General features: G+C 39.8%; 1 protein-coding gene and 2 long non-coding RNA genes across 3 annotated transcripts; 1 reads left to right on the forward strand and 2 right to left on the reverse strand.

Annotated features, from left to right (window-relative positions):
* LOC120742624 lies at positions 1-27,244 on the reverse strand. Its single transcript, XR_005697909.1, has 4 exons — positions 27,192-27,244; positions 2,841-3,140; positions 1,830-2,024; positions 1-1,741 (listed from the first exon to the last, which is right to left on the reverse strand). It is a non-coding gene; the product is annotated as an uncharacterized LOC120742624 (long non-coding RNA).
* Positions 10,463-17,112, forward strand: LOC120742623. Its single transcript, XR_005697908.1, has 2 exons — positions 10,463-16,095; positions 16,809-17,112. It is a non-coding gene; the product is annotated as an uncharacterized LOC120742623 (long non-coding RNA).
* Positions 19,259-24,013, reverse strand: LOC120742621. Its single transcript, XM_040046040.1, has 4 exons — positions 23,208-24,013; positions 22,858-23,021; positions 20,299-20,490; positions 19,259-19,368 (listed from the first exon to the last, which is right to left on the reverse strand). Exons 1-3 carry the CDS (start codon positions 23,916-23,918, stop codon positions 20,403-20,405), a joined length of 963 nt encoding a protein of 320 aa, XP_039901974.1. The 5' UTR covers positions 23,919-24,013; the 3' UTR covers positions 19,259-19,368; positions 20,299-20,402.

Here is a 27,244-nt window from a genome sequence, read left to right on the forward strand (position 1 = left end):
GGTTTTCCTGTCAGTTGGTTTGAAGGAGAGGGACCTGGCACACTGATTTAACATACACCAGTCCACAGTGAGCCGCATTATTGCCACATGGACAAATTTTCTTGCCACTGCACTGGGGTCTCAATGCATTTGGCTTACACGTGAAGAAGTGCAAGCTTACCTCTCTGAGGAATTCAAAGATTTCTCAGACACCCAGATGATCCTTGACTGTACAGAGCTGAGGTGTCAGACACCATCCTCACCACTTCTCCAAAGTGAAATGTACTCTTCGTACAAATCCCACTGTATGATGAAAGCCCTGGTTGGCATAGCTCCACATGGTTCAGTGACATTCATCTCTAATCTGTATGCTGGTTTGGTTAGTGACAAGGAACTATTCAAACAATCAGGCATTGCTGAGAAGTTGACTGAAGACATGGCAGTGATGGTAGATAAGAGCTTCCTAATCACCGATTGTTGTAAATGCAAAGTGTACTGCCCACCTTTTCTATCTAAGCAGAAGCAGATGCCAGCATACCAGGTTAAGGAGACGCAGGCCATAGCCAGACTCAGGGTACATGTGGAGCGAGTCATTAGGAGGATCAAACAGAACAAACTTTTTGATAGCATCATTACCATGTCACATGTTTACAATATCAACCAACTGTTTGTAGTAGCATGTATGCTGTCAAATTACCACAACACAGCATTAGTTAAAAAAATGGGTTAAGTGAGACAAGATGGATTTTTCCCAAGACACCAGTGCCAGTAACTTATGGAAAATGACCTGCAGCTGAGGCCACTACAGTTGCATTTCTTCCTTCTTAGCTGACAATACTTGATTACAGAAATGGTACTTGAGTGCTGATAGTTGAGTTTAAGTTACTGATAATTCAAATTCATTGCAAATGTTGAATGTTAATACTTTTTAATTATACTACTATATTACTATTCAGATTCAACAAAATTGTTTATCAAAATTATAAAGTAAATCACTAAATCGTTTTAAAATCATAAGTGACATTGTGCTTTTGTAACATCAAAAATACCATTTGTCATTTTCTTCATTCAGTTGTGTTATTGTCTAAATGTATATCAGTATGCTAGGCATGGAGTTTTAAATACCATGTAAATAAGTTCTACACAAATTCAATGTTTTGTGTGTTTTTAAAAAATGAAATTGATGCCATTGCTTAAATAACAGTTTATTGATTTCACATAAAAGTAACAACAAAATAATTCATGAAATACATTGCAAATAAAACATCAGTTATTTTGTTCCAGCAAGCCTGAAGGATCTGTTTTTCTTTTTGTTATGTTTTCACTGTTCATTTTTCCAAACACAGGTATCTTGGCGCATATATGTAAAAAAAGAAATAGTCTGCCTTTCCTCTGGTTGCATTGTGCACATCTGTATCCATGTATATTCTTTGCACTAGGTAGTCCTCTTGTGCCCACACAACAAAGTCACACCACTACATCCCACTGATGAGCAGTTGAACAACAACAACTAAACTAAAAGGTGTAAAACAGTGGTGCATAAGTTGGAGACTGGGATATATATGTACATGACTGAGTTAGCCGTCTTCAGAAAGTGTAATGTTGTATGTAAATTAATACCTATTGTGACACATGTATGTATGAACAAATAGCAACATGAAACCAAATTTTACAAATCTAATTACCGTACTCCAGTCTGGGCCATCCTATTTGGTACCGGCTTAGTGAAGATCATGGAGTTGATGGGTCCTGGCTTCACACCCTAACAGAAGACCCATTTACTATGGATGGTGTTGCTGTTCATATGCAAACATGGACGAATTCAAAAACTTTAACCTCATTTAAATTACCACTGTCCGTGGCTTGTGCCATTGCTGTTCAGATTCCGTGCAGCTATGCACAGGGGGGACAACCGGCACTCTGAGTTGTGAGTAGTGTACTGTTTGGAAGAGCAGTGCCACTGTGTGATTGCACATAACAGCACCTGCCACACAGGAGCACTGACTATGTGTCAGTATCACCAGCGATGACTCCAGAAGCTTAATCTAAGAAGAAAGAACAAAAATTTTAAAATGTAACATCTTCATGGAAGAGCTGAACAGGAACATAGTTCAGTGTTATAGTTACTGACCCCTACAGGCTTACCCTCCTGAATGCTTAGTGTTTCCTTCTCTCCCTATTAAAACAACTTAACCATCCTTGATAACTGTAATAACTTTGATTGTGTATATTTGCAGTATTAACTTGGTGTCAAATGTTTCTGATCACCCAAACACATGATTTAACTATCTGACTAGTCAAATTAGGAGTGATAAAGCAGGGAGACAAGGAAAACATTCAAGCTGATGGGCCTTTAGGAATGAACTTAACTAATGCTTAAATGAACTGAACCCCACTGAACGGGGATTAACAACTTTACACAGCTTCCTGCCTACACTTAGTCTGTGTGGTGCCTCACTCTTCCTCATTGACCTGTAGCACAGGGCTCTCACACCGACCTCCCCTGACAACCTGTCTTTATTGGACACTGAATAAAGATACAAGTACGATTAGCATTATTTCTGTATTACTCATGTCAGCACGTCTTAAACATATATACTTTACACTTAGCAAGAGTAGCATTAGGTAGTTGACTACCTCCTTAGTTAGCCAACTACCTATCGCTATTATAACAGTGTCCAACAACAAAAGTGACATTAGTTAAGAAAACCTCAACTATACTTTCGGACGACATAAAATACCGTTTAAGAAAACATGTAATATAGAGAATTGACATCAAATGAAGGACATAGCGGAGTAACGTAGTGTTTGCATTTGACGTTAGCTAGCGTTTCTTTTTCGGTTAATTTACGTTTTCTTACCTTCGTAGTTGTGTATATATGATGCAGCATATAACTTAAATCCTTTATCTAATTTGCTGGCGGGGGTAGTCGTCACTCTGCAAATCCGATGATCATCAGTGATGTTCAATTTTGGGAGCTCTTGTAGGCAGGAGTGTAGAACGTCGCCATGGTTTAACCACACCGGAAGCACTGGGGCAGGACTACATAGAACGCGGAAGTGATTGTGCAAGTAGTCCATTGCAGCATAACTAAGGGAGGATTCAGGATCACCTGGCCCAGCCCTAACTATATGCTTTAGCAAAAAGGAAAGTTTTAAGCCTAATCTTGAAAGTAGAGATAGTGTCTGTCTCCCGAATCCAAACTGGAAGCTGGTTCCACAGAAGAGGGGCCTGAAAACTGAAGGCTCTGCCTCCCATTCTACTTTTAAATACTCTAGGAACAACAAGTAGGCCTGCAGAGCGAGAGCGAAGTGCTCTAATAGGGTGATATGGTACTACAAGGTCATTAAGATAAGATGGGGCCTGATTATTTAAGACCTTGTATGTGAGGAGCAGGATTTTGAATTCAATTCTGGATTTAACAGGAAGCCAATGAAGGGAAGCCAAAACAGGAGAAATATGCTCTCTCTTTCTAGTCCCTGTCAGGACTCTTGCTGCAGCATTTTGGATTAGCTGAAGGCTTTTCAGTGAGTTTTTTGGACATCCTGATAATAATGAATTACAGTAGTCCAGCCTGGAAGTAATAAATGCATGAACTAGTTTTTCAGCGTCACTCTGAGACAGGATATTTCTAATTTTAGAGATGTTGCGCAAATGGAAGAAAGCAGTCTTACATATTTGTTTAATATGTGCTTTGAAGGACATGTCCTGGTCAAAAATGACTCCAAGGTTCCTCACAGTGTTACTGGAGGCCAAGGTAATGCCATCCAGAGTAAGAATCTGGTTAGATACCATATTTCTAAGATTTTCAGGGCCGAGTACAATAACCTCAGTTTTATCTGAATTAAGAAGCAGAAAGTTAGCGGCCATCCAGGTCTTTATGTCTTTAAGACATTCCTGCAGTTTAACTAATTGGTGTGTGTTATCTGGCTTCATGGACAGATAGAGCTGGGTGTCATCGGCATAACAGTGAAAATGTATGCTATGTCTTCTAATGATACTGCCTAAGGGAAGCATGTATAATGTAAACAGAATTGGTCCTAGCACTGAACCCTGTGGAACTCCATAATTAACCTCAGTGTGTGAAGAGGACTCTCCATTTACATGCACAAACTGGAGTCTATTAGATAGATATGATACAAACCACTGCAGCACAGTACCTGTAATACCTACAGCATGTTCTAATCGCTCTAATAGGATATTATGGTCAACAGTATCGAATGCTGCACTAAGGTCTAGCAGGACAAGCACAGAGATGAGTCCACTGTCAGAGGCCATAAGAAGATCATTTGTAACCTTCACTAAAGCTGTTTCTGTGCTGTGATGAGCTCTGAAACCTGACTGAAACTCTTCAAATAAACCATTCCTCTGCAGATGATCTGTTAGCTCTTTGACAACTACTCTTTCAAGGATTTTTGATATGAAAGGAAGGTTGGAGATTGGCCTATAATTAGCTAAGACTGCTGGGTCTAGAGATGGCTTTTTGAGTAAAGGTTTAACTACAGCCAGCTTGAAGGCCTGTGGTACATAGCCGATTATTAGAGATAGGTTGATCATATTTAAGATCGAAGAATTAATTAATGGCAGGACTTCTTTGAGCAGTTTTGTAGGAATGGGGTCTAAAAGACACGTTGATGGTTTGGAGGAAGTAATTATTGAAGTTAACTCAGAAAGATCAATTGGAGAAAAAGAGTCTAACTTAACATCAATGGTACTAAGAGTAGCTGTAGATAATATTACATCTGTGGGATGATTACTGGTAATTTTTTCTCTAATGATAAAAATTTTATTTGTGAAGAAGTTCATGAAGTCATTACTAGTTAACGTTAAAGGGATGGTTGGCTCAAAAGAGCTCTGACTTTTTGTCAGCCTGGCTACAGTGCTGAAGAGAAACCTGGGGTTGTTCTTATTTTCTTCAATCAGTGATGAATAGTAAGATGTTCTGGCTTTGCGGAGGGCTTTCTTATAAAGCAGCAAACTATTTCTCCAGGCTAAATGATGATCCTCTAAATTCTTTCGGTTTTGATCTACTGCTGAATATTTTTATAAAATCGTTTTTCTGTTTTAGCCTCAGCTATGTTGACACAAAGGCATCTGCTGTGATGCTTACACATTAGATAACGTCTCGAAAGTGTCAGCTTTCTTTTTATAGTTATAAAAATATGCAAATGTACTGATCGTTGATCTGAATTATACTATTGACTGACTGTCTGAGGCTAACAGTTACACAATCATACCAAAACTACGGTGGCCCCTAGAGACAAAGCATGTATAAACTCCAAAACACTTACAAATTCCAAATAGCACGCACAAACTCCTCAACACGTACAAAATCCAAAACACATGCAAACTCCAAGACATGTACAAACTCCAAAACAGGTACAAAATCCAAAACACGTACAAAATCCAAGACACGTGCAAACACCGAGACAGGTACAAAATACAAAACAGGTACAAAATCCAAAACACACGCAAAATCCAAAACACGTGCAAACACCAAGACAGGTACAAAATCCAAAACATCTACAAAATCCAAAACACATGCAAAATCCAAAACACGTGCAAAATCCAAAACACGTACAAACTCCAAAACACATGCAAACTCCAAAACACGTACAAAATCCAAAACACGTACAAAATACAAAACACGTGCAAAATACAAAACACGTACAAAATACAAAACACGTGCAAACTCCAAAACACGTACAAAATCCAAAACACATGCAAACTCCAAAACACAACGGAAGTGCTCCAGGACGCTAGGGGCAGTGTTGAGCTCGATTTGCAAAATAAACGGCAAGTTTGTTGCAAACACATGGGCTCTAGTCTCCGTCGCGCTTCCCAGGTTGCCTAGCAACCATGATACTAACAGCTGGAAACGTGTCATACAACTTTTTTTGACAGAAATGAAGGAGAACATATTTTTTTCATTTGTTTGTTTGTTTCTACAAGAGCTTTGTGTGATTTGATAAGTATCTGAGGCTGAGACCACAGGACAGTAAAACATGATTTTTGGGCTTCATTTCTGTACTGAACAGTCATTTAAGATTAGCTAGTAAATAACAATTAGCTAATGTTGTTCATAAGACTAAAGTCATATCACTTTGGTAATGTAAATATAATATGGCCAATATTATGGTTATTATATTAGTCATTATTAGCTATTACAGCAGTGAACATGAACTCTGTGTCAAATACTGAGCTTCAGTACAGATTCAAGTTGCAGTTATTTACATGTCTTACCACCTTAAATCTTCACTCAAAGACAAGTATATAGGAATGACTGCCAAATTTATTTGCCACTGAAGCCGAAGGATGGCATCTGAATAAAACCTCTCTTGACATGCCTAGATGACATTAAAGCTTGGTTGGCTCTAAACTTTTTAAATTTGAATGAAAAGAAAACAGATTTGTTGGTGTTTGGACCCCAGTGGCCCCTGTGAGTCCTCTTCTTTTCATTTGGAACCCCTGGAGGTTTATTTTAAACCTGTTGTTACTGCCCAAGGTTTTAAGTTGGACCAGTCCATTTTTATCATTTAAGGCGACTGGCAAGAGTGAAATCTTTTCTTTCTAGGCAGCACTTTGAAACCGTGATCCATGCTTTTATTTCTTCCCCTGTGGGCTACTGTAACGCACTTTATGTGGGGGTCAGTCAGTTGTTACTCTGACATCTGCAGCTGGTTCAAAATGTATATTGACAGTGCATATATAGGTGTATCATATATAAGAGACAAATGTTGTTCCTTCAGTATGTTGGCATTACTAAATTTGGCTCAATGCTTACATACATGTGTAAAAAGAAAATGTACAAGCTGTGATAACCGTTTCTGATAAAATGAAGAGTAGACTGATGTATTAAATATTCCTTTATTGGGTGAGAAAATCAGACCATGTCATAACTGCTTTAAGTCATACAGAATAGATATCAGAGCCTTAAACAGGCTGACTTCTGCTAAATGGGTCAAACTGGGCAGAAAGTATACAAACACATAACATCCTTATAGAATATGATGTAACACTATAGATCAACTTACCTCAGAATATATAAAGCATATAAACAATTACAGCAATATGATGCAACAAACACAGCAGTGCTACTGATCCAAATACTCAAAGCTTCATAGAACTGAAACAAACATTTATTTTTAGTTCCATTCTGCTGCTGATACATACTTTAGGTTTCTGAACATTAAACTTGTTGCTGCCTTTCATAGTGTGTAACCTGAAGGCCCTGAGTACTTTCTCCCACACTGAAAACACGGGAATGATAAAAATTATTTGAACATTACCTAATAAGACTGATTCAGGACAGACAATTAGTTATTTTAAACTTTTCTAGCAGTCCTTCACAAACAGGGAACAGTCTGTCTATTCTCTCCATCTGTCAGCCGCTGCTGGCTCTTCCTCCTCCTCTTCCTCACATACTGCTGAGATTGTCCTGGTGGATCATCAGGGGTGCAAAGCCTCACAGATGATGTGCAGCAGTGGGTCCCTCAGTCTGTCCTCACTCTGGACACTTGCACGTGTCACACATAGAAATCAAATGTGTGATAAGCTGCAGGATTCAAACACAAGTGTGACTTATAAATACATGTTCATACTTTTATTCCACAATCAGAGAGAAAGAAACAGAGAGAGAGTGCAGGACAGACAGACAGGTGACAGTCTCAGGTGTACACACTGCTACAAAACAGCACCAGAGAAGGAGGATTTAGTGTTTGTGTCATTACCAGTGCTAAACAAGAAGAGTTCCCAGATGGTGCAGTGGACACATGTGTGACTCCTGTGATTAAAGCATCTTTCTTTCAGCTTAACGAGTGAACCGTCAGCTGACTGACATGACTGACTTTAATTACGCATAAAATCATCACATTCTCTGTAAGATTAAAGTCAGCTATTGAACGGCGAATATTTTGAAGTAAAGGCTTTAAAACCAAGTTAGTACAAACGTCGCTAATGTCACATAACTTTCCCGACATGTTGCCAACAGTAATGTTTTAATGTTCTTCATTATAAAAACATTTGCGCATAAATAAGTGACATAATATTCAGTACTTACTTCTGAAAGTTTACTCTTCGTCCGCTCCGCTTCCGCCGTTTTTTTTCGGCAAAATTATCCACACCACCGCCGCGCTATGAAGTCTGGGATATGTTGGGCCATGAAGGCTACACCGACCCATCCTTAAAATTCAGGGAAATTAAGGACGCATTTGAGGGCCGCATTTCGAGCAGCCTTTGAATTGGGACAGTCTTCGTCGTGTCGCTGTGACATAATCGGCCTTAAAATGCGGCCTTTAAGGCTGCAGACCCCAAATCCGGTCATTGGTACTTCCTGTCTTGTGTAGTTACTAGGTAACAAAAGCTCAACACTGCCCCTAGCGTCCTGGAGCACTTCCGTTGTGTTTTGGAATTTGCATGTGTTTTGGGGTATGCGTGTGTTTTGGATTTTGCATGTGTTTTGGAGTTTGCGCGTGTTTTGGAGTTTGCATGTGTTTTGTATTTTGCACGTGTTTTGTATTTTGTACGTGTTTTGTATTTTGTACGTGTTTTGGATTTTGCACGTGTTTTGGATTTTGCACGTGTTTTGGATTTTGTATGTGTTTTGGATTTTGCACGTGTTTTGGATTTTGTACGTGTTTTGGAGTTTGCACGTGTTTTGGATTTTGTAAGTGCTTTGGAGTTTGCGTGTGTTTTGGATTTTGCACGTGTTTTGGATTTTGTACCTGTTTTGGATTTTGCATGTGTTTTGGATTTTGTACGTGTTTTGGAGCTTGCATGTGTTTTGGAGTTTGTAAGTGTTTTGGATTTTGCAAGTGTTTTGGAGTTTGTACGTGCTTTGTCTCTAGGGGCCACCGTACAAAACTCTGTCCTGATAGTTTCCACTTTCTCTTTTGTATCACACATACTGAGACAATATTCGGGATAAATAACCTTGAAAACAATTTATTTATTCAGTTTAGAGGTTTACACATCATTATAATCACAGAGCCCGCTTCACTTGAATTGTCCACTTGATGGCGCAGTAGAGCAAAGGAATCATCACAATGCTTCGAACCATGAGTCGACCAATTGGGTCAGTTCATGAGGCTTCATCTCACCATCACTACTGATCACACACAAACCCACACATGTGCAATAAGTCTAAGTGCAATACTTTTTTCTGAGTATTTTGTAAGTTGTATTTTTACTCAGTTGTATATAACATTTGTATTCTATTTTTATCCTAATGTATATTTTTATTCTATTCTGTACAGTTGTGTACAGTATATTCTTATTGTATTCTAATTTTTGCTATATAACTTTGCACTGTCCACCTTCTGCTGTGACAAAACAAATTTCCCACGTGTGGGTCTAATAAAGGTAATCATATCTTATCTTAACACGATTACTTCAGTTATACTACACCAATTTCTCTTATACATTAGCACTAAGGGAACACTAAATGAACTGGGGGTTTTTCTCCATTAAACTACTCATCTAAAATGACCACAAAATTATTATGTGCTTGATGTGCCTGACCTTTGACCTGGCTCTTCCCCTCTGAATGCACTAGGACAAATTGCCTCTTGATAAAATAACACATTGATTCGTGCCATATAAAAAGTGAGACATGTCAATTCAGATTATTTGTCAAATCTACACTAATCAATCAATTTACATCAGCAGCCTAACAATTGTAGTGCAAACTGCACTACAAGGTGGAATATTTGCAAAATCATGACTACCTCATGATATTTTGTGTCAAAAAATTAATCCTATGAATATGTCAGTGCCATTAGGATGAAATTATTGTATGACAAACATTTTAACATTAGACATATAATTTTAACAGCCTCTGTAAACTAATATCCTGGCTGCTCGAGGCTGCCGTTTTTTCTGACACTTTCAATCAAAATTAGAAATGCTGCTCTGAGACTGAGAGAACTAATAGTGCTGCCTGTTGTGCAGTTAGTTTCCAAAAAACGTTGGTAAGATACAATTTTAGACTGACGTGGGCCAAAGCCTAGCATAGCCTGTAACGTTATTATGACGGACACATTTTATGAGTGAGCTTGACTTGAAGTGACTTACAGGTTTCTTTGAAAAACACTTTCTTATATTCAGGTTCTTCCTTTGTGCTGCCGTCCTCCTCTCCTCCTCCATTTTGCTATTTTTTTTTTTTTTTTTTTTAAACAGTTTTTCCTCTTTTTCCTTTTTTTTTTTTTTTTCTTTGTCTTATTGGACAAATGTTTTACAAAATGTTTCCGTTTTTTTAACAAAGTTTTTCCTCTTACCCCCTTCAAACAGTTTTTACACTTCTTTGCTGATTGTGGACACATATTTTCCTGAACCTCTCTGTTTTTGCACTCTGGGTTTTACAGTTTCTTGTGTGTGTAAAAAGCAAATAAAGAATGTGTTTGTGAACAGGTTATTGCAGTCTGAAATGTAAAGTGAAACTTTATTTGATTGTGTGAATGTTCAGGCATTAATAAATTTGTATTCCTAAAGGAGTTGCTGCAGTTTGTCTAATACTTTAGTTACATTTGACTTTATCTTGAAGGAAAATTTGATAATCCACAAATAATCATTTACAACAATATATTCTGCTTTAAATCTTTACAACTCACAACAGAGAACACAATAAAACTAATAACTGCTGCACACTGACACGTTCGTGTAATTCCCTGGGTTATCTGACAGTTATTGAATCCTTTAAAATGGAAAATAACAAAGTGGTACAAATAAATAATAATCTGAAACCGAGAAACTGATGTTTTACACATTAGTGTAGAAACATCGGGATTATCAGCCTGCAAAGACAAATAATCAGCTGGACTGAGTCAGAGAAGAGACCTGCTGATGTTTCCAACATGAAGCTTGTGTTGGACAGAACAGTTCATTCTCACGGAGGCTGGGTTCAGTAGCAGCTGCTTAAAGTTTGGCTCAGCTGAGTACTTTCTGCTCCTATTGGTCAGTCTCATAGACAATAGGGGGAAATATTTACAGTAAATGTACTCGTCAGCCCGCAGGATGATGAAGTCCTTCCTGTAGTGTCAGAGTGAAATCAGTGGTCTGTGTGGAGTGTTGCTGAATGCTGTCTGTCTCTGCTCAGCAGCAGGAGACTCAAAGTTCATCTGCAAAACACTCTGAGACATTTCAGACAGGCTGCAGTTCAGCAGGAGGACGCTCTGAATCCTGACTCTGTCCATGTGTTCTGTAGGTCAGAAAAGCAACAAGAGCAACAACAAGCACAACACAAAGTGACGCGCTCGCTATCAGTCCAGCACGTCCTCTTCTGACTCCGTCCCCTCTCAGTCCTCCTGGTTGATCTTCTTGCAGAAACAGGTGTGAGGTGCAGATAGATTCCCACGAGCGTGTTTCTTCCATGAAGACGCGACACTCGTACGTTCCAGCATCCGCAGTCGTCGCATTCTCCAGAATCAAAGACACGTCTCCATCCTTCATGTGTCTGTCCTGCAGAGCCACCCGCTTCTTAAAAGATGGATGCTGCTTGGTGGTATCAAAGTGCTCGTCCCGGTACAAGAGCACATATTCTTCTCCCAGATCAGCTCTGCTCCAGTTCACAACTATGAACTTGCTGTTTGGAGCTCGACATGTCAGAGTGACGTTGTTTCCAGACTCAGTTGGGACTTTTTTTCACGTGTGTGTGAAGAACCGCTGAGCTCGCCTTCAGCAGTGCAAGCCAGGACGCATGCGCAGAGCACGCCCACGAAGAGTGACGTAATTGGGAGTGTAGCCATTCGAGCAGAGAGCAAAGAGGTGTCTCATACATGCTGCTCACACATGCAACATTAATAAACGGAAATTTCTCGGGACCGCTCAGCTTCGGGAATAGCGGCTTGTCTGTTTTGCCTCACACGAAGCTGAAAACACTTCAGCAGCCTCTCTCAGCTTCGGTGTGGACACATCGGCTCTTATGTGCCCAATTTTTTCTTCAGCCTCTGACGGTAAGTTGAAACCTCTTTACCCACTGAGAGGCTGTGTTTAAGGGCTTCAGCAGACTTGTTCAGGTATTGTTCTCTAGTCCTGCTGAACCCTTAAACACAATTCTTTTCAGATGGGTTCCACTTAGACTTTTGCTCGTTTCACTGTAGTTTATATGATTTTTGGTTTTCAGTCTTAGCTTAGAGGCCCTAATTAAAAATCGTATCCACACCAGAGACAGAGACACGACTTTGGCAGCTTTCTTCCCGTTTTGCCACACAGATTTCGGTCTTTTTTGGGGGGGGGGGGGGTTCTCAACCTAGTTTTTTTACTTTTTCAACTTTTCTGGACACGGTTCTTACAGTTTTCTCAACCTTTGATTTCGTTTTGGACATTTTCCAATATTCTGTCTGTTTTTGGGCAATAACTTTACACTTTTTTTGTTTTTACTGTTGTTTTTTTGGTCTGTTTTTTTTTACAGTTTTTACACTTTTCTAACCTTTTTTCTATTTTTGGAGAAGCATTTCACACTTTTTTGCTGTTTTTTTTTAAACACAGTTCTTCCACTTTGACTTTTTGAACAGTTTTTACGCTTCTTCACCTTTTGTGAACAGGGATTTTAGACTTTTTCCAACTTTTTTTTTTCTTTTTAACGATCTTTTCCGTTTTTGTTTTTTTTTGTTTTTTTTTTAAACAAAGTTTTTCCTCTTTTCTCCCTTTCACCAGTTTTTACACTTCTTCGCTGATTGTGGACACAGATTTTCCTGAACCTCTCTGTTTTTGCGCTCTGGGTTTTACAGTTTCTTGTGTGTGTAAAAAGCAAATAAAGAATGTGTTTGTGAACCGAATTTCCCAGAGGAACCCACCCGAGGAATTAATAATGTTTTATCTTATCTCTCTCTCTCTCGGGTTATTGCAGTCTGAAATGTAAAGTGAAACTTTATTTGATTACATTGTGTGAATGTTCAGGCATTAATACTTTTTTGGAAAGCTGAATTGAAAGAATAAAAAGTAAATGTGAAAAGTGTCACTTATCGTGCTGTTTCTTCTTACATTTAGAGTCTCTTTGTTGACGTGATCAAATAAACTGCTGAAGTCTGAGTAGTTTTATAAGGGAAAAATTGGTTTTAAAGGGATTCTGCTAAAGTGAATGAAATGCTAATGAACTGAATAAAGGCATGAAATGACCTTTGTCTTAGTTAAAAGTGGGTGAAAGGTCAGAGATGGAGAGGATAATAAGGTGGGGCTGAAGATCAGTGAATCTTATGTCAAAACCTAATTGGTTGACTTGATATTAGAGGGAGAGCAAGAGAATGGGATGTGAATGGGGTAAAGTATAAACTTGGATGCCCAGAGGTGTTCATCATCATCATCGTCACGACCGAGAGGGGAGCTGCCATAAGAGGTGTGACTCAGAATTGGCCTGCAGGGCTACTCAGGTTTCTTCGTATCAGGCCAAGCAGCAAAGACTCCTGTGCAACAAGGCAGTCAGGCTGGGCGAGTCCTCTCACCCACCTCAGCTCCAGAACCCTGCATTATCTGCTGCGTGAGATTCATCGGATCAGGGATCAAGACGTTGTTTGTCAGAGAGCTGAAATCAGCTTCCTGTGAAGGAGTTTCGTGGGCCTACCGATCAAAAGCACACGAAGTCTCTTCAGGGTCAAATTTGTTTTTGTAGCTATTGAGATCAGCTTTAGATGAACCAGTGTGGCTCAAATAAAAGAAGATGGGGGTTTGAGGGAGTGTTGAAACTATACATGCCATGTCTGTGTGTGGTGACAGAAGTCAAGGAGACCTGGATTGAGCTCTAAAAACATATTCTGAGACGTGTTTGTCAGATGGATGGAAAGATCATCATCACGTGGTTCTCAGTGACTGATCGTGACTCATGCTTTCGGGTGGATTGAGACATCTGGGATGTTCCTGTGAGTCAGTAACAGAGAAAAACAGGAGTGGGCCTCTCAGTGTGTCCACACGCTGCTGTCTGCAACATATCATCCTGTCACAGAGGAAGCTGTCTGTCAAACCTTATTCCTGCTTCAGACTGTGGTGGCAGAGCTGTAGCAGCTACACTCTTCGATCAGAGCTTCATGTTGTCTCTGATTACAGTAACAGGTCCAACGTGAGAGACTGGGTGGGTTTTCCTTTTTAATATATATTACCAACCCCCAGGAACATCCCAAATCTCTCAATCCACCTGAAAGTATGAGTCATGATTAGTGGGTACCTGTGCCTGTGTGACGATCCACTACAGTCGGTGGAGTACAGTGGTTTTGAAAAGTATTCCCGAATTTCCAGAGTTCTTTTAAAAAAAAAAAAATTTTTTTTTTATACATTTACATTGTTCGGAACATCAGATAAACGTAATTATTAGACAAAGATATCTCAAGGAGCACTTGGTTTAAATGCAGTTTTTCTGTACAATCAGAAAACAATTTTCAAATTGACTCCTAACGAATCGACCCCAAGCATGAAGGGTGCCAACAAAGACAACAAAAAATAACACATGAAGCAGAAGCAAACCAATCAAATGATGAGTGTCACATTTATTCTCTTTATTCTTTTACATTTTGAATGAAAAACATGAATAAAATCCTAAACGAGTAATGAAACAGTTTCATCAACGCTTCAAGCTGCATTCATCAGCAAATGTGCATCATAAGTGTCTCAACCATTCATATTTGATTTAAAAACACAACTTTTACATCAGGATGTGAAAGTATTCCTAAAGGAGTTGCTGCAGTTTGTCTAATACTTTAGTTACATTTGACTTTATTGTGAAGGAAAATTTGATAATCCACAAATAATCATTTACAACAATATATTCTGCTTTAAATCTTTACAACTCACAACAGAGAACACAATAAAACTAATAACTGCTGCACACTGACACGTTCGTGTAATTCCCTGGGTTATCTGACAGTTATTGAATCTTTTAAAATGGAAAATAACAAAGTGGTACAAATAAATAATAATCTGAAACCGAGAAACTGATGTTTTACACATTAGTGTAGAAACATCGGGATTATCAGCCTGCAAAGACAAATAATCGGCTGGACTGAGTCAGAGAAGAGACCTGCTGATGTTTCCAACATGAAGCTTGTGTTGGACAGAACAGTTCATTCTCACGGAGGCTGGGTTCAGTAGCAGCTGCTTAAAGTTTGGCTCAGCTGAGTACTTTCTGCTCCTATTGGTCAGTCTCATAGACAATAGGGGGAAAATATTTACAGTAAATGTACTCGTCAGCCCGCAGGATGATGAAGTCCTTCCTGTAGTGTCAGAGTGAAATCAGTGGTCTGTGTGGAGTGTTGCTGAATGCTGTCTGTCTCTGCTCAGCAGCAGGAGACTCAAAGTTCATCTGCAAAACGCTCTGAGACATTTCAGACAGTCTGCAGTTCAGCAGGAGGACGCTCTGAATCCTGACTCTGTCCATGTTTTCTGTAGGTCAGAAAAGCAACAAGAGCAACAAGCACAACACAAAGTGACGCGCTCGCTATCAGTCCAGCACGTCCTCTTCTGACTCCGTCCCCTCTCAGTCCTCCTGGTTGATCTTCTAGCAGAAACAGGTGTGAGGTGCAGATAGATTCCCACGAGCGTGTTTCTTCCATGAAGACGCGACACTCGTACGTTCCAGCATCCGCAGTCGTCGCATTCTCCAGAATCAAAGACACGTCTCCATCCTTCATGTGTCTGTCCTGCAGAGCCACCCGCTTCTTAAAAGATGGATGCTGGTTGGTGGTATCAAAGTGCTCGTCCCGGTACAAGAGCACATATTCTTCTCCCAGATCAGCTCTGCTCCAGTTCACAACTATGAACTTGTTGTTTGGAGCTCGACATGTCAGAGTGACGTTGTTTCCAGACTCAGCTGGGACTTTTTTGTCACGTGTGTGTGAAGAACCGCTGAGCTCGCCTTCAGCAGTGCAAGCCAGGACGCATGCGCAGAGCACGCCCACGAACAGTGACGTAATTGGGAGTGTAGCCATTCGAGCGGAGAGGAAAGAGGTGTCTCATACATGCTGCTCACACATGCAACATTAATAAACTGAAATTTCTCGGGACCGCTCAGCTTCGGGAATAGCGGCTTGTCTGTTTTGCCTCACACAGAGCTGAAAACACTTCAGCAGCCTCTCTCAGCTTCGGTGTGGACACATCGGCTCTTATGTGCCCAAGTTTTTCTTCAGCCTCTGACGGTAAGTTGAAAACTCTTTACCCACTGAGAGGCTGTGTTTAAGGGCTTCAGCAGACTTGTTCAGGTATTGTTCTCTAGTCCTGCTGAACCCTTAAACACAATTCTTTTCAGATGGGTTCCACTTTGACTTTTGCTCGTTTCACTGTAGTTTATACGATTTTTGGTTTTCAGTCTTAGCTTAGAGGCCCTAATTAAAAATCGTATCCACACCAGAGACAGAGACACGACTTTGGCAGCTTTCTTCCCGTTTTGCCACACAGATTTCGGTCTTTTTTGGGGGGTGGGTGGGGGGGGTTCTCAACCTAGTTTTTTTACTTTTTCAACTTTTCTGGACACGGTTCTTACAGTTTTCTCAACCTTTGATTTCGTTTTGGACATTTTCCAATATTCTGTCTCTTTTTGGGCAATCGCTTTACGCTTTTTTGTTTTTACTGTTGTTTTTTTTTGCTGTTTTTTTTACACAGTTTTTACACTTTTCTAACATTTTTTTCCTATTTTTGGAGAAGCATTTCACACTTTTTTGCTTTTTTTTTTTTTTAAACACTGTTTTTCCACTTTGACTTTTTGAACAGTTTTTACGCTTTTTCACCTTTTGTGAACAGGGATTTTAGACTTTTTCCAACTTTTTTTTTTCTTTTTAACGATCTTTTCCGGTTTTTGTTTTTTTTTGTTTGTTTTTAAACAAAGTTTTTCCTCTTTTCTCCCTTTCAACAGTTTTTACACTTCTTCGCTGATTGTGGACACAGATTTTCCTGAACCTCTCTGTTTTTGCGCTCTGGGTTTTACAGTTTCTTGTGTGTGTAAAAAGCAAATAAAGAATGTGTTTGTGAACCGAATTTCCCAGAGGAACCCACCCGAGGAATTAATAAAGTTTTATCTTATCTCTCTCTCTCTCAGGTTATTGCAGTCTGAAATGTAAAGTGAAACTTTATTTGATTACATTGTGTGAATGTTCAGGCATTAATACTTTTTTGGAAAGCTGAATTGAAAGAATAAAAAGTAAATGTGAAAAGTGTCACTTATCGTGCTGTTTCTTCTTACATTTAGAGTCTCTTTGTTGACACGATCAAATAAACTGCTGAAGTCTGAGTAGTTTTAAAAGGGAAAAATTGGTTTTAAAGGGATTCTGCTAAAGTGAATGAAATGCTAATGAACTGAATAAAGGCATGAAATGACCTTTGTCTTAGTTAAAAGTGGGTGAAAGGTCAGAGATGGAGAGGATAATAAGGTGGGGCTGAAGATCAGTGAATCTTATGTCAAAACCTAATTGGTTGACTTGATATTAGAGGGAGAGCAAGAGAATGGGATGTGAATGGGGTAAAGTATAAACTTGGATGCCCAGAGGTGTTCATCATCATCATCGTCACAACCGAGAGGGGAGCTGCCATAAGAGGTGTGACTCAGAATTGGCCTGCAGGGCTTCTCAGGTTTCTTCGTATCAGGCCAAGCAGCAAAGACTCCTGTGCAACAAGGCAGTCAGGCTGGGCGAGTCCTCTCACCCACCTCAGCTCCAGAACCCTGCATTATCTGCTGCGTGAGATTCATCGGATCAGGGATCAAGACGTTGTTTGTCAGAGAGCTGAAATCAGCTTCCTGTGAAGGAGTTTGGTGGGCCTACCGATCAAAAGCACACGAAGTCTCTTCAGGGTCAAATTTGTTTTGTAGCTATTGAGATCAGCTTTAGATGAACCAGTGTGGCTCAAATAAAAGAAGATGGGGGTTTGAGGGAGTGTTGAAACTATACATGCCATGTCTGTGTGTGGTGACAGAAGTCAAGGAGACCTGGATTCAGCTTGGAAAACATATTCTGAGACCTGTTTGTCAGATGGATGGAAAGATCATCGTCACGTGGTTCTCAGTGACTGATCGTGACTCATGCTTTCGGGTGGATTGAGACATCTGGATGTTCCTGTGAGTCAGTAACAGAGAAAAACGGAGTGGGCATCTCAGTGTGTCCACACGCTGCTGTCTGCAACATATCATCCTGTCACAGAGGAAGCTGTCTGTCAAACCTTATTCCTGCTTCAGACTGTGGTGGCAGAGCTGTAGCAGCTACACTCTTCGATCATAGCTTCATGTTGTCTCTGATTACAGTAACAGGTCCAACGTGAGGGAGTGAAAGCCCAGATTATGTGTGTGTGCTTTGTTATGTATGGATGGATGGATAGATAGATAGATTACCAACTCACAGGAACATATCAAATACCACGTGATGATGATTATCTCCCATTTGTCTTACAGATATGTCTTAGCCTATATTTCATGCAGGTCTGGATCTATAATGGATGTTTATGCCTGCATGTGTAGAGGATTGACGTATTTAGCAAAGAAAACACAAAGTGACCATATAAGAGGGTTCAATTATTGTCAGTGTGACTAAAATCTTATGTGCAAACTGACAGGTGTTTCTGACAATGTCAAAAATTGTATATATTTCACGTAATATGTCTTTTATTTCTTCTATTTTTAACATTTGGGAAAACTTAAGTCTGAAATCCAAATGAAACATATTTTAATAGTGTTTGTGTCCCACACTTTGACTGGATCGCTGGCGGCTGATCAAGGTCAGTTTTCAGTCACACACATATTTATTTTACGGCTCCAACATATTGACACTGTTACTGCAGTCCTCTGTAGGTGGCAATGGTAGCACTAAGACAACACTGCTACCTAGAGGTCAAACTGAAACATTTTTGTTTCTTCTTCTGCAAAGTTTTTAAGATTCAAAAGAAGATTAAAATAGAAAAGTTTGTTTTGAAAGATAAACAATGTTACTGAGGAAGAAAAGTAGGAAAAAAAACAGCAGTTGGTGATAAACTGGACTCACTCAGACTGACACAAGGTCAAAAATATAAACAGAATTTTATAGTTTCTACTTTGTGGCCACTTTATTATACGGAGCCCCGCAGGGGACATGGGAGAAGAAAAAAAATTAAGACGGACTTTTGCGAGATCTCGCACAAGTCCGTCTTAATTTTTTGATCTCGCAAAACAAACTCGGGATCTCGCAAAACTTTTAGCCGCATTCTTCGGACGCCGGCTCGAAGCCGACCGGGAGGTCGAGGCACGATGTGCCGGGAAAGCGGTGTTCCTCCCGGCTGTAGAAGGTCTCGACCTCCCGTTAGCTTGAAGCTAACGGGCAGAATGCGGCTACTATACTTATACAACAATATATTTCTAACTAACTTGACAACTCATCATTCACAGCACTTTCTTTAAAGATTTAATTCATATTGGGGTCAAAATGAAAGAAAGACAGATGTTTAATATTTCCCTGTGTCCCAAAACGTCGGCTGCATCCTTCGGAAGACCCGGCCTTCGTGGTCTACGGGGGCCGGGTCCTTCAAAGACTGAGAAGGCCGGAAGTGCGAGGCTGTGAAATGGGACGGTCTAGCCTTCTGATTAGCGTCACCGCTGTCTTGGTGGAGTTTAATAAACTCATCCGTCTGCTCCTTGCTATCTAAAATATAACAGGACACGTGTAAATTCTCGACCGTCTCACACTTCTGTTTAATCAGTTTTCTTTTTGACGTTTATTCAGCTGTGTGAAAATCCCGGAGGAACCCACCCGATGGATTAATAAAGTTTTATTTAATCTAATAATCTAATAACTTTGATCTCAGCCAAACCGATTTACTCCGGAACAAATAAAAGTTATCCGAGTTATTTATATCATGTTTAACCTGAGTAGCGAAAGAGCGGGGGTCTCTCACCGGCTGGAGTGACCATCGAGCGGGTGGGTAACAGACGTCTCCGAAAACATCGGCACACTTTTGCAAATATGCGATGTCTTGATAAACCAAGCAGATATTTGTAATTTACACAGCTACTTTCTCGCCTTAAAATATGTTAAAAGTTTATTTTGTGGCCCAGAAAGATTAATAAGAGTAATTTTAAAACTTAGTAGCGGCCGCCATTGTTGGAAACTGGAGTTTGGCTGGGCCGTGCTATGAATTCTGGGATATGGTAGGCCCCAATGGACACACCCGACCCATCCTTCAAAGTTGGGGAAATGAAGGACGCATTTGTCGGCCACATTTGAAGGAGTCGATGAATTGGGACAGCCTTCGTCGCCTGGCTGTGACGTAATCGGCCTTCAAATGCGGCCTCCAGAGGATGCAGCCGACGTTTTGGGACACAGCTTATATATATAAGCTGGTTCTATAGCTATAGGTTCTATATGTTCTATAGCCAGTGTGGGGACCACACTGGCTATAGAACACTTGCTCACAGATGCTTAATATTATTCATATTTTCATTCATATTTTCATACATGAGAAATGATTCAGTGATCCCTCTTTGGTTATATCATGGTGATGAAGAAGCACATGAACACCAACAGCTTCTCTTTCTGTACTTCTTCCACTTCGTGTCAGCTAACCTCGCACACGTTGCCCTGAAAGAAAAACATAAAGGGATGAAATTCACTGTGAGGCAATGTTTGACATTAACTGTTAATACCTTATCTCTGTGATCCTGTCCTTTGGAGGAAATTGATATACATATCAGAATGTATATCCCAGAATCAGAACAAAACTAGATAAATATGTTGTCAGTGACTGCGAGTAAAGGTAGGGCTCACGATAAAGAAAAAGAAAGAAGTGAGCTTTGCCTTTGTCTAAGATTAAAATTAGCTTCAAACATTAAGAAAATGTTAGTAATACTCATTACAGGTCCTTGTAGTGGTCTCAACATTTAGATTTGCTTTTCATGTATATTTGTATTGACACCAGTTTTATTAAGAATTTAATTGTTTGTTGATAACTTGTCACGTCTTATTGTGTTGATACTCAATTTCACTTTTCACAGTTTGACTACTAACAAATAGTATCAAGTAGTAGCAAATAAAGGGGAAGTTAGGATACAGCATAATAAGACCACACCCTTAATAATCCTGTGCATCTAAAATGTTAAAAGTGAAAGATTTCCCTTAAATACCCCAAAGATATTCAGAACTACAGATGAGAATCGAGAAATGATTTCCAGTTGTTCAGTTCCTTGGAATTGTTTGTCAGCATGTCTGTAGATTTTCCTTATCAGTTCCAGTTGCACTTGAGCTACAATGAGCTGATTTCAGTTCACGCACAGGTGAAGAAAAATAGTGTCACAGTCCACAGCGTGGATATAGACATACTATATTTTATATTGCACAAAAAGATGAAAATGCAATAGATTTATATTAATAAATGGTAGCTATGCAACAATGTGTTTCAGGTCATTTTAGGGAAAAACCAGAAAGTAACGTAATGAGTATTATAATAAATTACCTTCTCCTGGGAGTAATTAAGTAACGTACAGCAATCCTTTTTTTTAAGTGTTCTGTGTAATATGTGTAATACTATGTGTGATTACTTTTTTTGAGTAACAACAACGATCACTGTCCTACATGGAGAATTATGTCCAACATGCACACACATTTGACCACTCAGCATGCAATTTGCATGAATGTAATGTCTTTGATATGCTGCTTAGTGTGAACCCAATGAGAATCAACAAGGGATCAAATTGTTAAGTGATATTGATAATGTATTCAGAATCACTACGTTTTTATCAATTCCCATCCCTACTCAAAACTTTGAAAAGATTAAATTGAGATATTAATATGTTTCTACTTTCCTGTAAAACTGACAGTTGTTACTCTCTTTTTCTACTGTGCTTATATTTTAAGCACCATTTGGAAGCAGTCAGTATTTTTGAAATACAAAAATAATTACACCCTAAAGTCACAAGAAAACATGGTAAATACTGGGACATTACATTTTAACAGGTAAGCTGCATTATGAAGTGCTGCCATACTGTATAGTAACTGTATAGTCACACCATCAAAGTCTACTTTCCAGAGTGTACTCTTGTTCACACAGAGCTCACGTTGCTTATAAAATCATTATTGTGGGTGATTTTAAAATCCATGTAGATGGTAAAAATGACAGCCTCAACACAGCATTTTATCTGTTATTAGACTCAATTGGCTTCTCTCAAAATGTATAGATGTCTTTCTGAAAGTGCTATCACTGATTTTTTAACTTTCTGACTTAATTTCATCCTAAATTATTGTAGGGTCTTCCTTTCAACAAGTGCCTTGAGGTGACTGTTGTTGTGATTTGGCGCTGTATAAATAAAATGTAAGTGAATTGAAAGTCCCTAAGTATGAATAAAATGTTTACAAAGTTATGATGCTGCAATGTAATGTATGTTGTTAGTCAAGTCCTGATGAACTTTCCTTGAACTAAAGCAATGCCAAGCTGGTCCAAATCTTTACCGGAATGTTGGACTTAGCTGAGTTTAACAGTTTGATGACATTGTGTCCTGTATACCGCTTAACTAGCACCAAAATTAATAACTACGTGGAATTAACATCAATTTGTAGCAGGTTTTACTTAAATGTTATCTTGTTGTTTTCTAAAATTACCATTAATAAACAGCTGTACAAGAACAATTTTACTGGGTTCTAAATTTTTAAGAGAAATATAGCTGCATGTTAGCTTCTTGAGTTGAAACATAATTTTTTCATGTCATCTCACAGCTCAGTGAGGGTAGGGGTATATAAAAACGGCCTTGAGGTGACTGTTGTTGTGATATAGTGCTGTATGAAAAAAATTAATTCATTTGACATTTACTGATGCACTAGCATGGTTTTTATTTCAGTGTATTTACGGTGCTGGGCCGTTCAGATTGCATCTTGCACCTTGATTTGCCTCTAACAATATTTCCAGAACAGCCCTTCACCCTCTATGAAATAATTAATTTTTCTCATTTTACTCACTCAATTTCATCCAGCTCTGATTTCATGGCTTCGTAAGCTTCTTGTATTGCTCCAGCCTTCTCTCTCAGGTACCGACTGGCTTCTGTCTCATGGCTGTTCAGATTTTTACAGTTCTCGATGAGCTCAGGAACCGAAAACAGAAGCTCTACTGCCCCTCTGCCAATCTGAAAGTGAGCATTTAAGAATAAGAGCTCCAGGATTTACTGAACTGAGATTATTTTATATTGAAATGTTAGTTCACATCTGAGTATGTTGTTTAGTGCTCTGATTAGTGGTTCTGGAAACACAAACATACTCTGGTCTAGAGTATTTCTTAACCCCGCCCATTGTAATGGCTGTCTGATACTCACTTTTCCAACTGCTGTAGTCGATGCCTTTAAACCCAGGGAATTGGCTTTGTTGACCCTATATTTCATGAGTTTTTCTGACACCAACTCTGTAACAAAGTCTGAAAGCAGTGGCACCTCCGTTGTTGACTTTTTGAGGAGGTCTGATTCTACGTCGTTCTTAAAGATCTTCTCAAGAGGCAGCTGAGATAACAGCTTGATTAAACTGTCCTTCTCCTTTAATATCAAACCCTTGTGTTTGGCCATTGCTCTCAGGGTCGCCTCCTTCACGTATTCTTCTGGAGAAACATTTTTACCCCGTTGCTGTCTGCCTGTTGCTTTTGTTAAGAGGGACTCCATGAGTGCTGTGATTTCTGCTGTAAGATCATCAAGCCTTTTTGAAATATTTTGGGCCTCTTCCATAGTCCTACTTGATAAGACAGCACCAACAACATCAGAACCCACACTAGTAGCCAAACCGAGACCTGATGCCACTGCTCCTGTTCCAGCTAACAAAGGTATCGGCAGTCCTCCTGTTAAAACACTTACTACACCTGCTACTGTCATGGCAGCTGCACCACCCACAGACACTGAGCTCCCGACAACTTTAGTGACATTAATAGTCTTCTGCTGTTCCTCCAACTCAGAGGCTAGCTCGTTCAACTTGTCTATACTGTCCTTTTGTAGATCCATCCATGAGAAGATTTTATTCACGATCTTGTCTGCATCATCCATCTTGGTGTCACACCTACGTCAGCAGCTCTATAAGAGGAAAACATAAGTACAATCAGAAATAAAATTCAAATATTTTGTGATAACAACATTTTTAAATTATTAACAGAATTGTAGAATTTCCAACATTTATGAAAATGTCATGTCAATTTTTTAATTTTAAAACATAATTACATTGTCAACCGATCACCACCTGTGTTAAATTAAAGAGAGAGCTTTGTTTTTACAATCAGCTTCACCAATTAACCAAACAATTATTGGACACTTTCTGTAAATCCAATAAACTTCATTTCACTTCTCAAATATCACTGTGTGTGTCTCCTATATCAGCGGTCTCCAACCTTTTTTGCGCCACGGACCGGTTTATGCCCGACATTATTTTCACGGACCGGCCTTTAAGGTGTTGCGGATAAATACAACAAAAATAAAACTAGTACCGGTACCGAAAAAAAGAAGATTTATTCATAACGCACGTGAAAAGACCCAGGAAAACCGAGTTAACGATAAAAATGATAACAAAATAACCCTGAAAACCGATAAAAACCCTGAAAACCACACATTTCACACCTGAGCCCCAACTCTCGCGGGCCGGTACCAAACAGCTCACGGACCGGTACCGGTTGGGGACCGCTGTCCTATATGATATATTTAACTGACATCTTTTTATTGTAACAACACACACACGATTTATATAGAAAAATAATGACTGTTAACAAGGTTGCCCAAACGTTTGCATCCCACTGTACTTAAACTCCTCCACTTGGGACAGGAACTCATCCCTGACCCAGAGTGGGCACTTGACCTTTTTCCAGCTGAGATCCATGGCCTCAGATTTGGAGGTGCTGGTCCATATTCAAGCTATTTCACACTCGGCTGCGAACCGTTCCTGTGCGAGCTGGAGGCCATCACCCGATGAAGGCAATAGAACCACATCATCCGTGAAAAGCAGAGATGATATCCTGAGACCACCTAAGTGCCTTCCGCCACTTGGTTGGCCTAGAAGTTCTGTCCATAAAAATTATGAACAGAATGGGTGACAAAGGGCAGCACTGACGGAGCCCATCACCAACCAGGAACGACTCCGACTTATTACCGGCTATGCAGACCAAGCTCTTGAAACGGTTGTATGGGGATTGAATGGCCCATAGCAATGGGCCAGACACCCCATACTCCCGCAACACCTCCCACAGGATGCCCCAAGGGACACGGTCAAATGCCTTCTCCAAGTCCACAAAACACATGTAGACTGGTTGTGCAAACTCCCATGCACCCTCAAGTATCCCTGATCTCCTGGTTAGTGGCTTATCTGCTCTGCCACCTGAGCTACAGCCACCCACATCATCAACACTGATTGAAGAAAATAAGAACAATCCTAGATTCCTCTTCAGCACTGTAGCCAGCCCGAAAAAAAGTCAGAGCACCGTTGAGCCAACCATTCCTTTAGTGTTAACTAGTAATGATTTCTTGAACTTCTTCACAAATAAAATTTTAATCAATACTGAAAATAAATTACCCATAATCAGTGATGTGCGATACCACTGATTTGCTTTCCGATCCGATACCAAGTAAAATTCAGGGTGGTATCGGCGATACTGATCCGATACCGATACTTTGTACAAAAACTTTTTTTTAACTGTATCTTTTATTGTATCTCAAATTATAGATTCATAATGATTACAGGACTTCAGATTACTTGTTCTTATCACTTAATAATGCAGAATTATCATACAGAAAACTGAAGTTGTGTGCCATTTGAGCATGTTGCCTGCCTGCAGTACTAAAGGACTCCTCGAGAGACGTTTGTCTCGCCCTAGCAGCACCTGTCCCTCTCCTCATCTTCAGTTCGCCTCAACATACGCCCATCCTATTCTGTGATATGATTTACTCTGAGGTGTTTGACGAGGTAAATGGTGTTGCCAGAACACCTCAGTTTCTTGCCACATGTATCACAAACCGCATCTTGGCTGTTTGTGGAGGTAAAATACGTCCGCACATTACTCCATTTACACCCAGCCATTGTTGTGAGTGCGCACGCCAAGGGGCTGCAACACATTTATACAGCCGTATTTCGCACATGACTATTAAAGGCGGAAGAGGAAGTAGTTCCTTCCAATGTAGACAATCTAAATGTTATAGTTTCTTTCCACTGTGTTCTTATTAATGATAAGCTACAAATTTACCCTACATTACTAAAATATCGATATTTTAATATGAGAATCGATTCTAGAACATGAATGATTGGTATCAGAGGAATTGATATTTCAGTATCGATCCGCACATCACTACCCATAATCATCTCACAGATTTAACATTATCTACAGCTACTTTTAGTACCGTTGAAATTTATGTAGACTCTTTTTCTCCAATTGATCTTTCTGATTTAACTTCAGTAATTACTTCCTCCAAACCATCAACGTGTCTTTTAGACCCCATTCCTACAAAACTGATTAAAGAAGTCCTGCCATTAATAAACCTTCTGGGGTCGCGGGACGTGCCGGCGCGTCAAAATCACATGACCAATTTACTACGACACAGCTACAAGATGCAGCACGTCAGAGTCTCCATTTCAACTTGGGTCAAAAGTGCGGACTTCAAACTATATACCAGTTTTTCAATTGTGTTGATGGGCCACGTAAAACCAGAGTTATGATAAAAAATACACGCAATGTTTTTTTCTGAACAAAACAGTGGTGTTTACTGTGGGAAGGACGGTAAAAACAGCGTTTTCTACAGACAGCGCTAGCAAACACTCTCCCTTTGCAAGTGAAAAAAGAAAAAGAAAATACACCCCTTCCCTATTGGTGTTAGAGTTTACCATGTCAGCCAATCAAAAAAAAAAATGATAAGGCAACATGTGACATTTGGTTGTTTAGGGAAAAGGGGAAGTTTTTAGGAGTGACACCCACGACAGAAAGCGGGCGAGTGAAAAACAGAGAGAGAGAGAGAGAGAGAGAGTTTTCATATGTGAGACATTAGGCTTCCACCTCAGCTCTCCCTCAAAACAGAGAGTGGTGCCTGCTGCAACTCATACAGTTCAGATTCGGCTGGTTCCATTGCGTGTCGGCACATGAGTTGCCATTTTGTCAGGGATCGCTGTGTGGATGTGGAAAAGAGAGGACCCAAATGCACGACTCAGGGGTTGGCGAAGGATGAAGATCGTTTTTATTAGGAAGGCAGGATGAACACAACATGAGACTGACTGACTGACTGACTGAAAGAGTTTTGCACCTAATCCAGCCCTAACTCTATGCTTTAGCAAAAAGGAAAGATTTAAACCTAAACTTACAAGTAGAGATAGTGTCTGTCTCCCGAATCCAAACTGGAAGCTG

Source organism: Simochromis diagramma, unplaced genomic scaffold (genome assembly GCF_900408965.1).
Source record: "Simochromis diagramma unplaced genomic scaffold, fSimDia1.1 OVJJ01000660.1, whole genome shotgun sequence".
Classification (NCBI taxonomy): domain Eukaryota; kingdom Metazoa; phylum Chordata; class Actinopteri; order Cichliformes; family Cichlidae; genus Simochromis; species Simochromis diagramma.

Bases quoted from the DNA above. Each gene is read 5' to 3' on its own strand.
- LOC120742621 (XM_040046040.1), bottom strand. From the start codon at position 23,918: ATGGATGATGCAGACAAGATCGTGAATAAAATCTTCTCATGGATGGAT. The intron at 23,022-23,207 runs GTGAGTATCAGA...GCTCACTTTCAG, and splicing joins CGACTACAGCAGTTGGAAAA to ATTGGCAGAGGGGCAGTAGA. The intron at 20,491-22,857 runs GTGAGTAAAATG...TTTTTCTTTCAG, and splicing joins TCAGAGCTGGATGAAATTGA to GGCAACGTGTGCGAGGTTAG.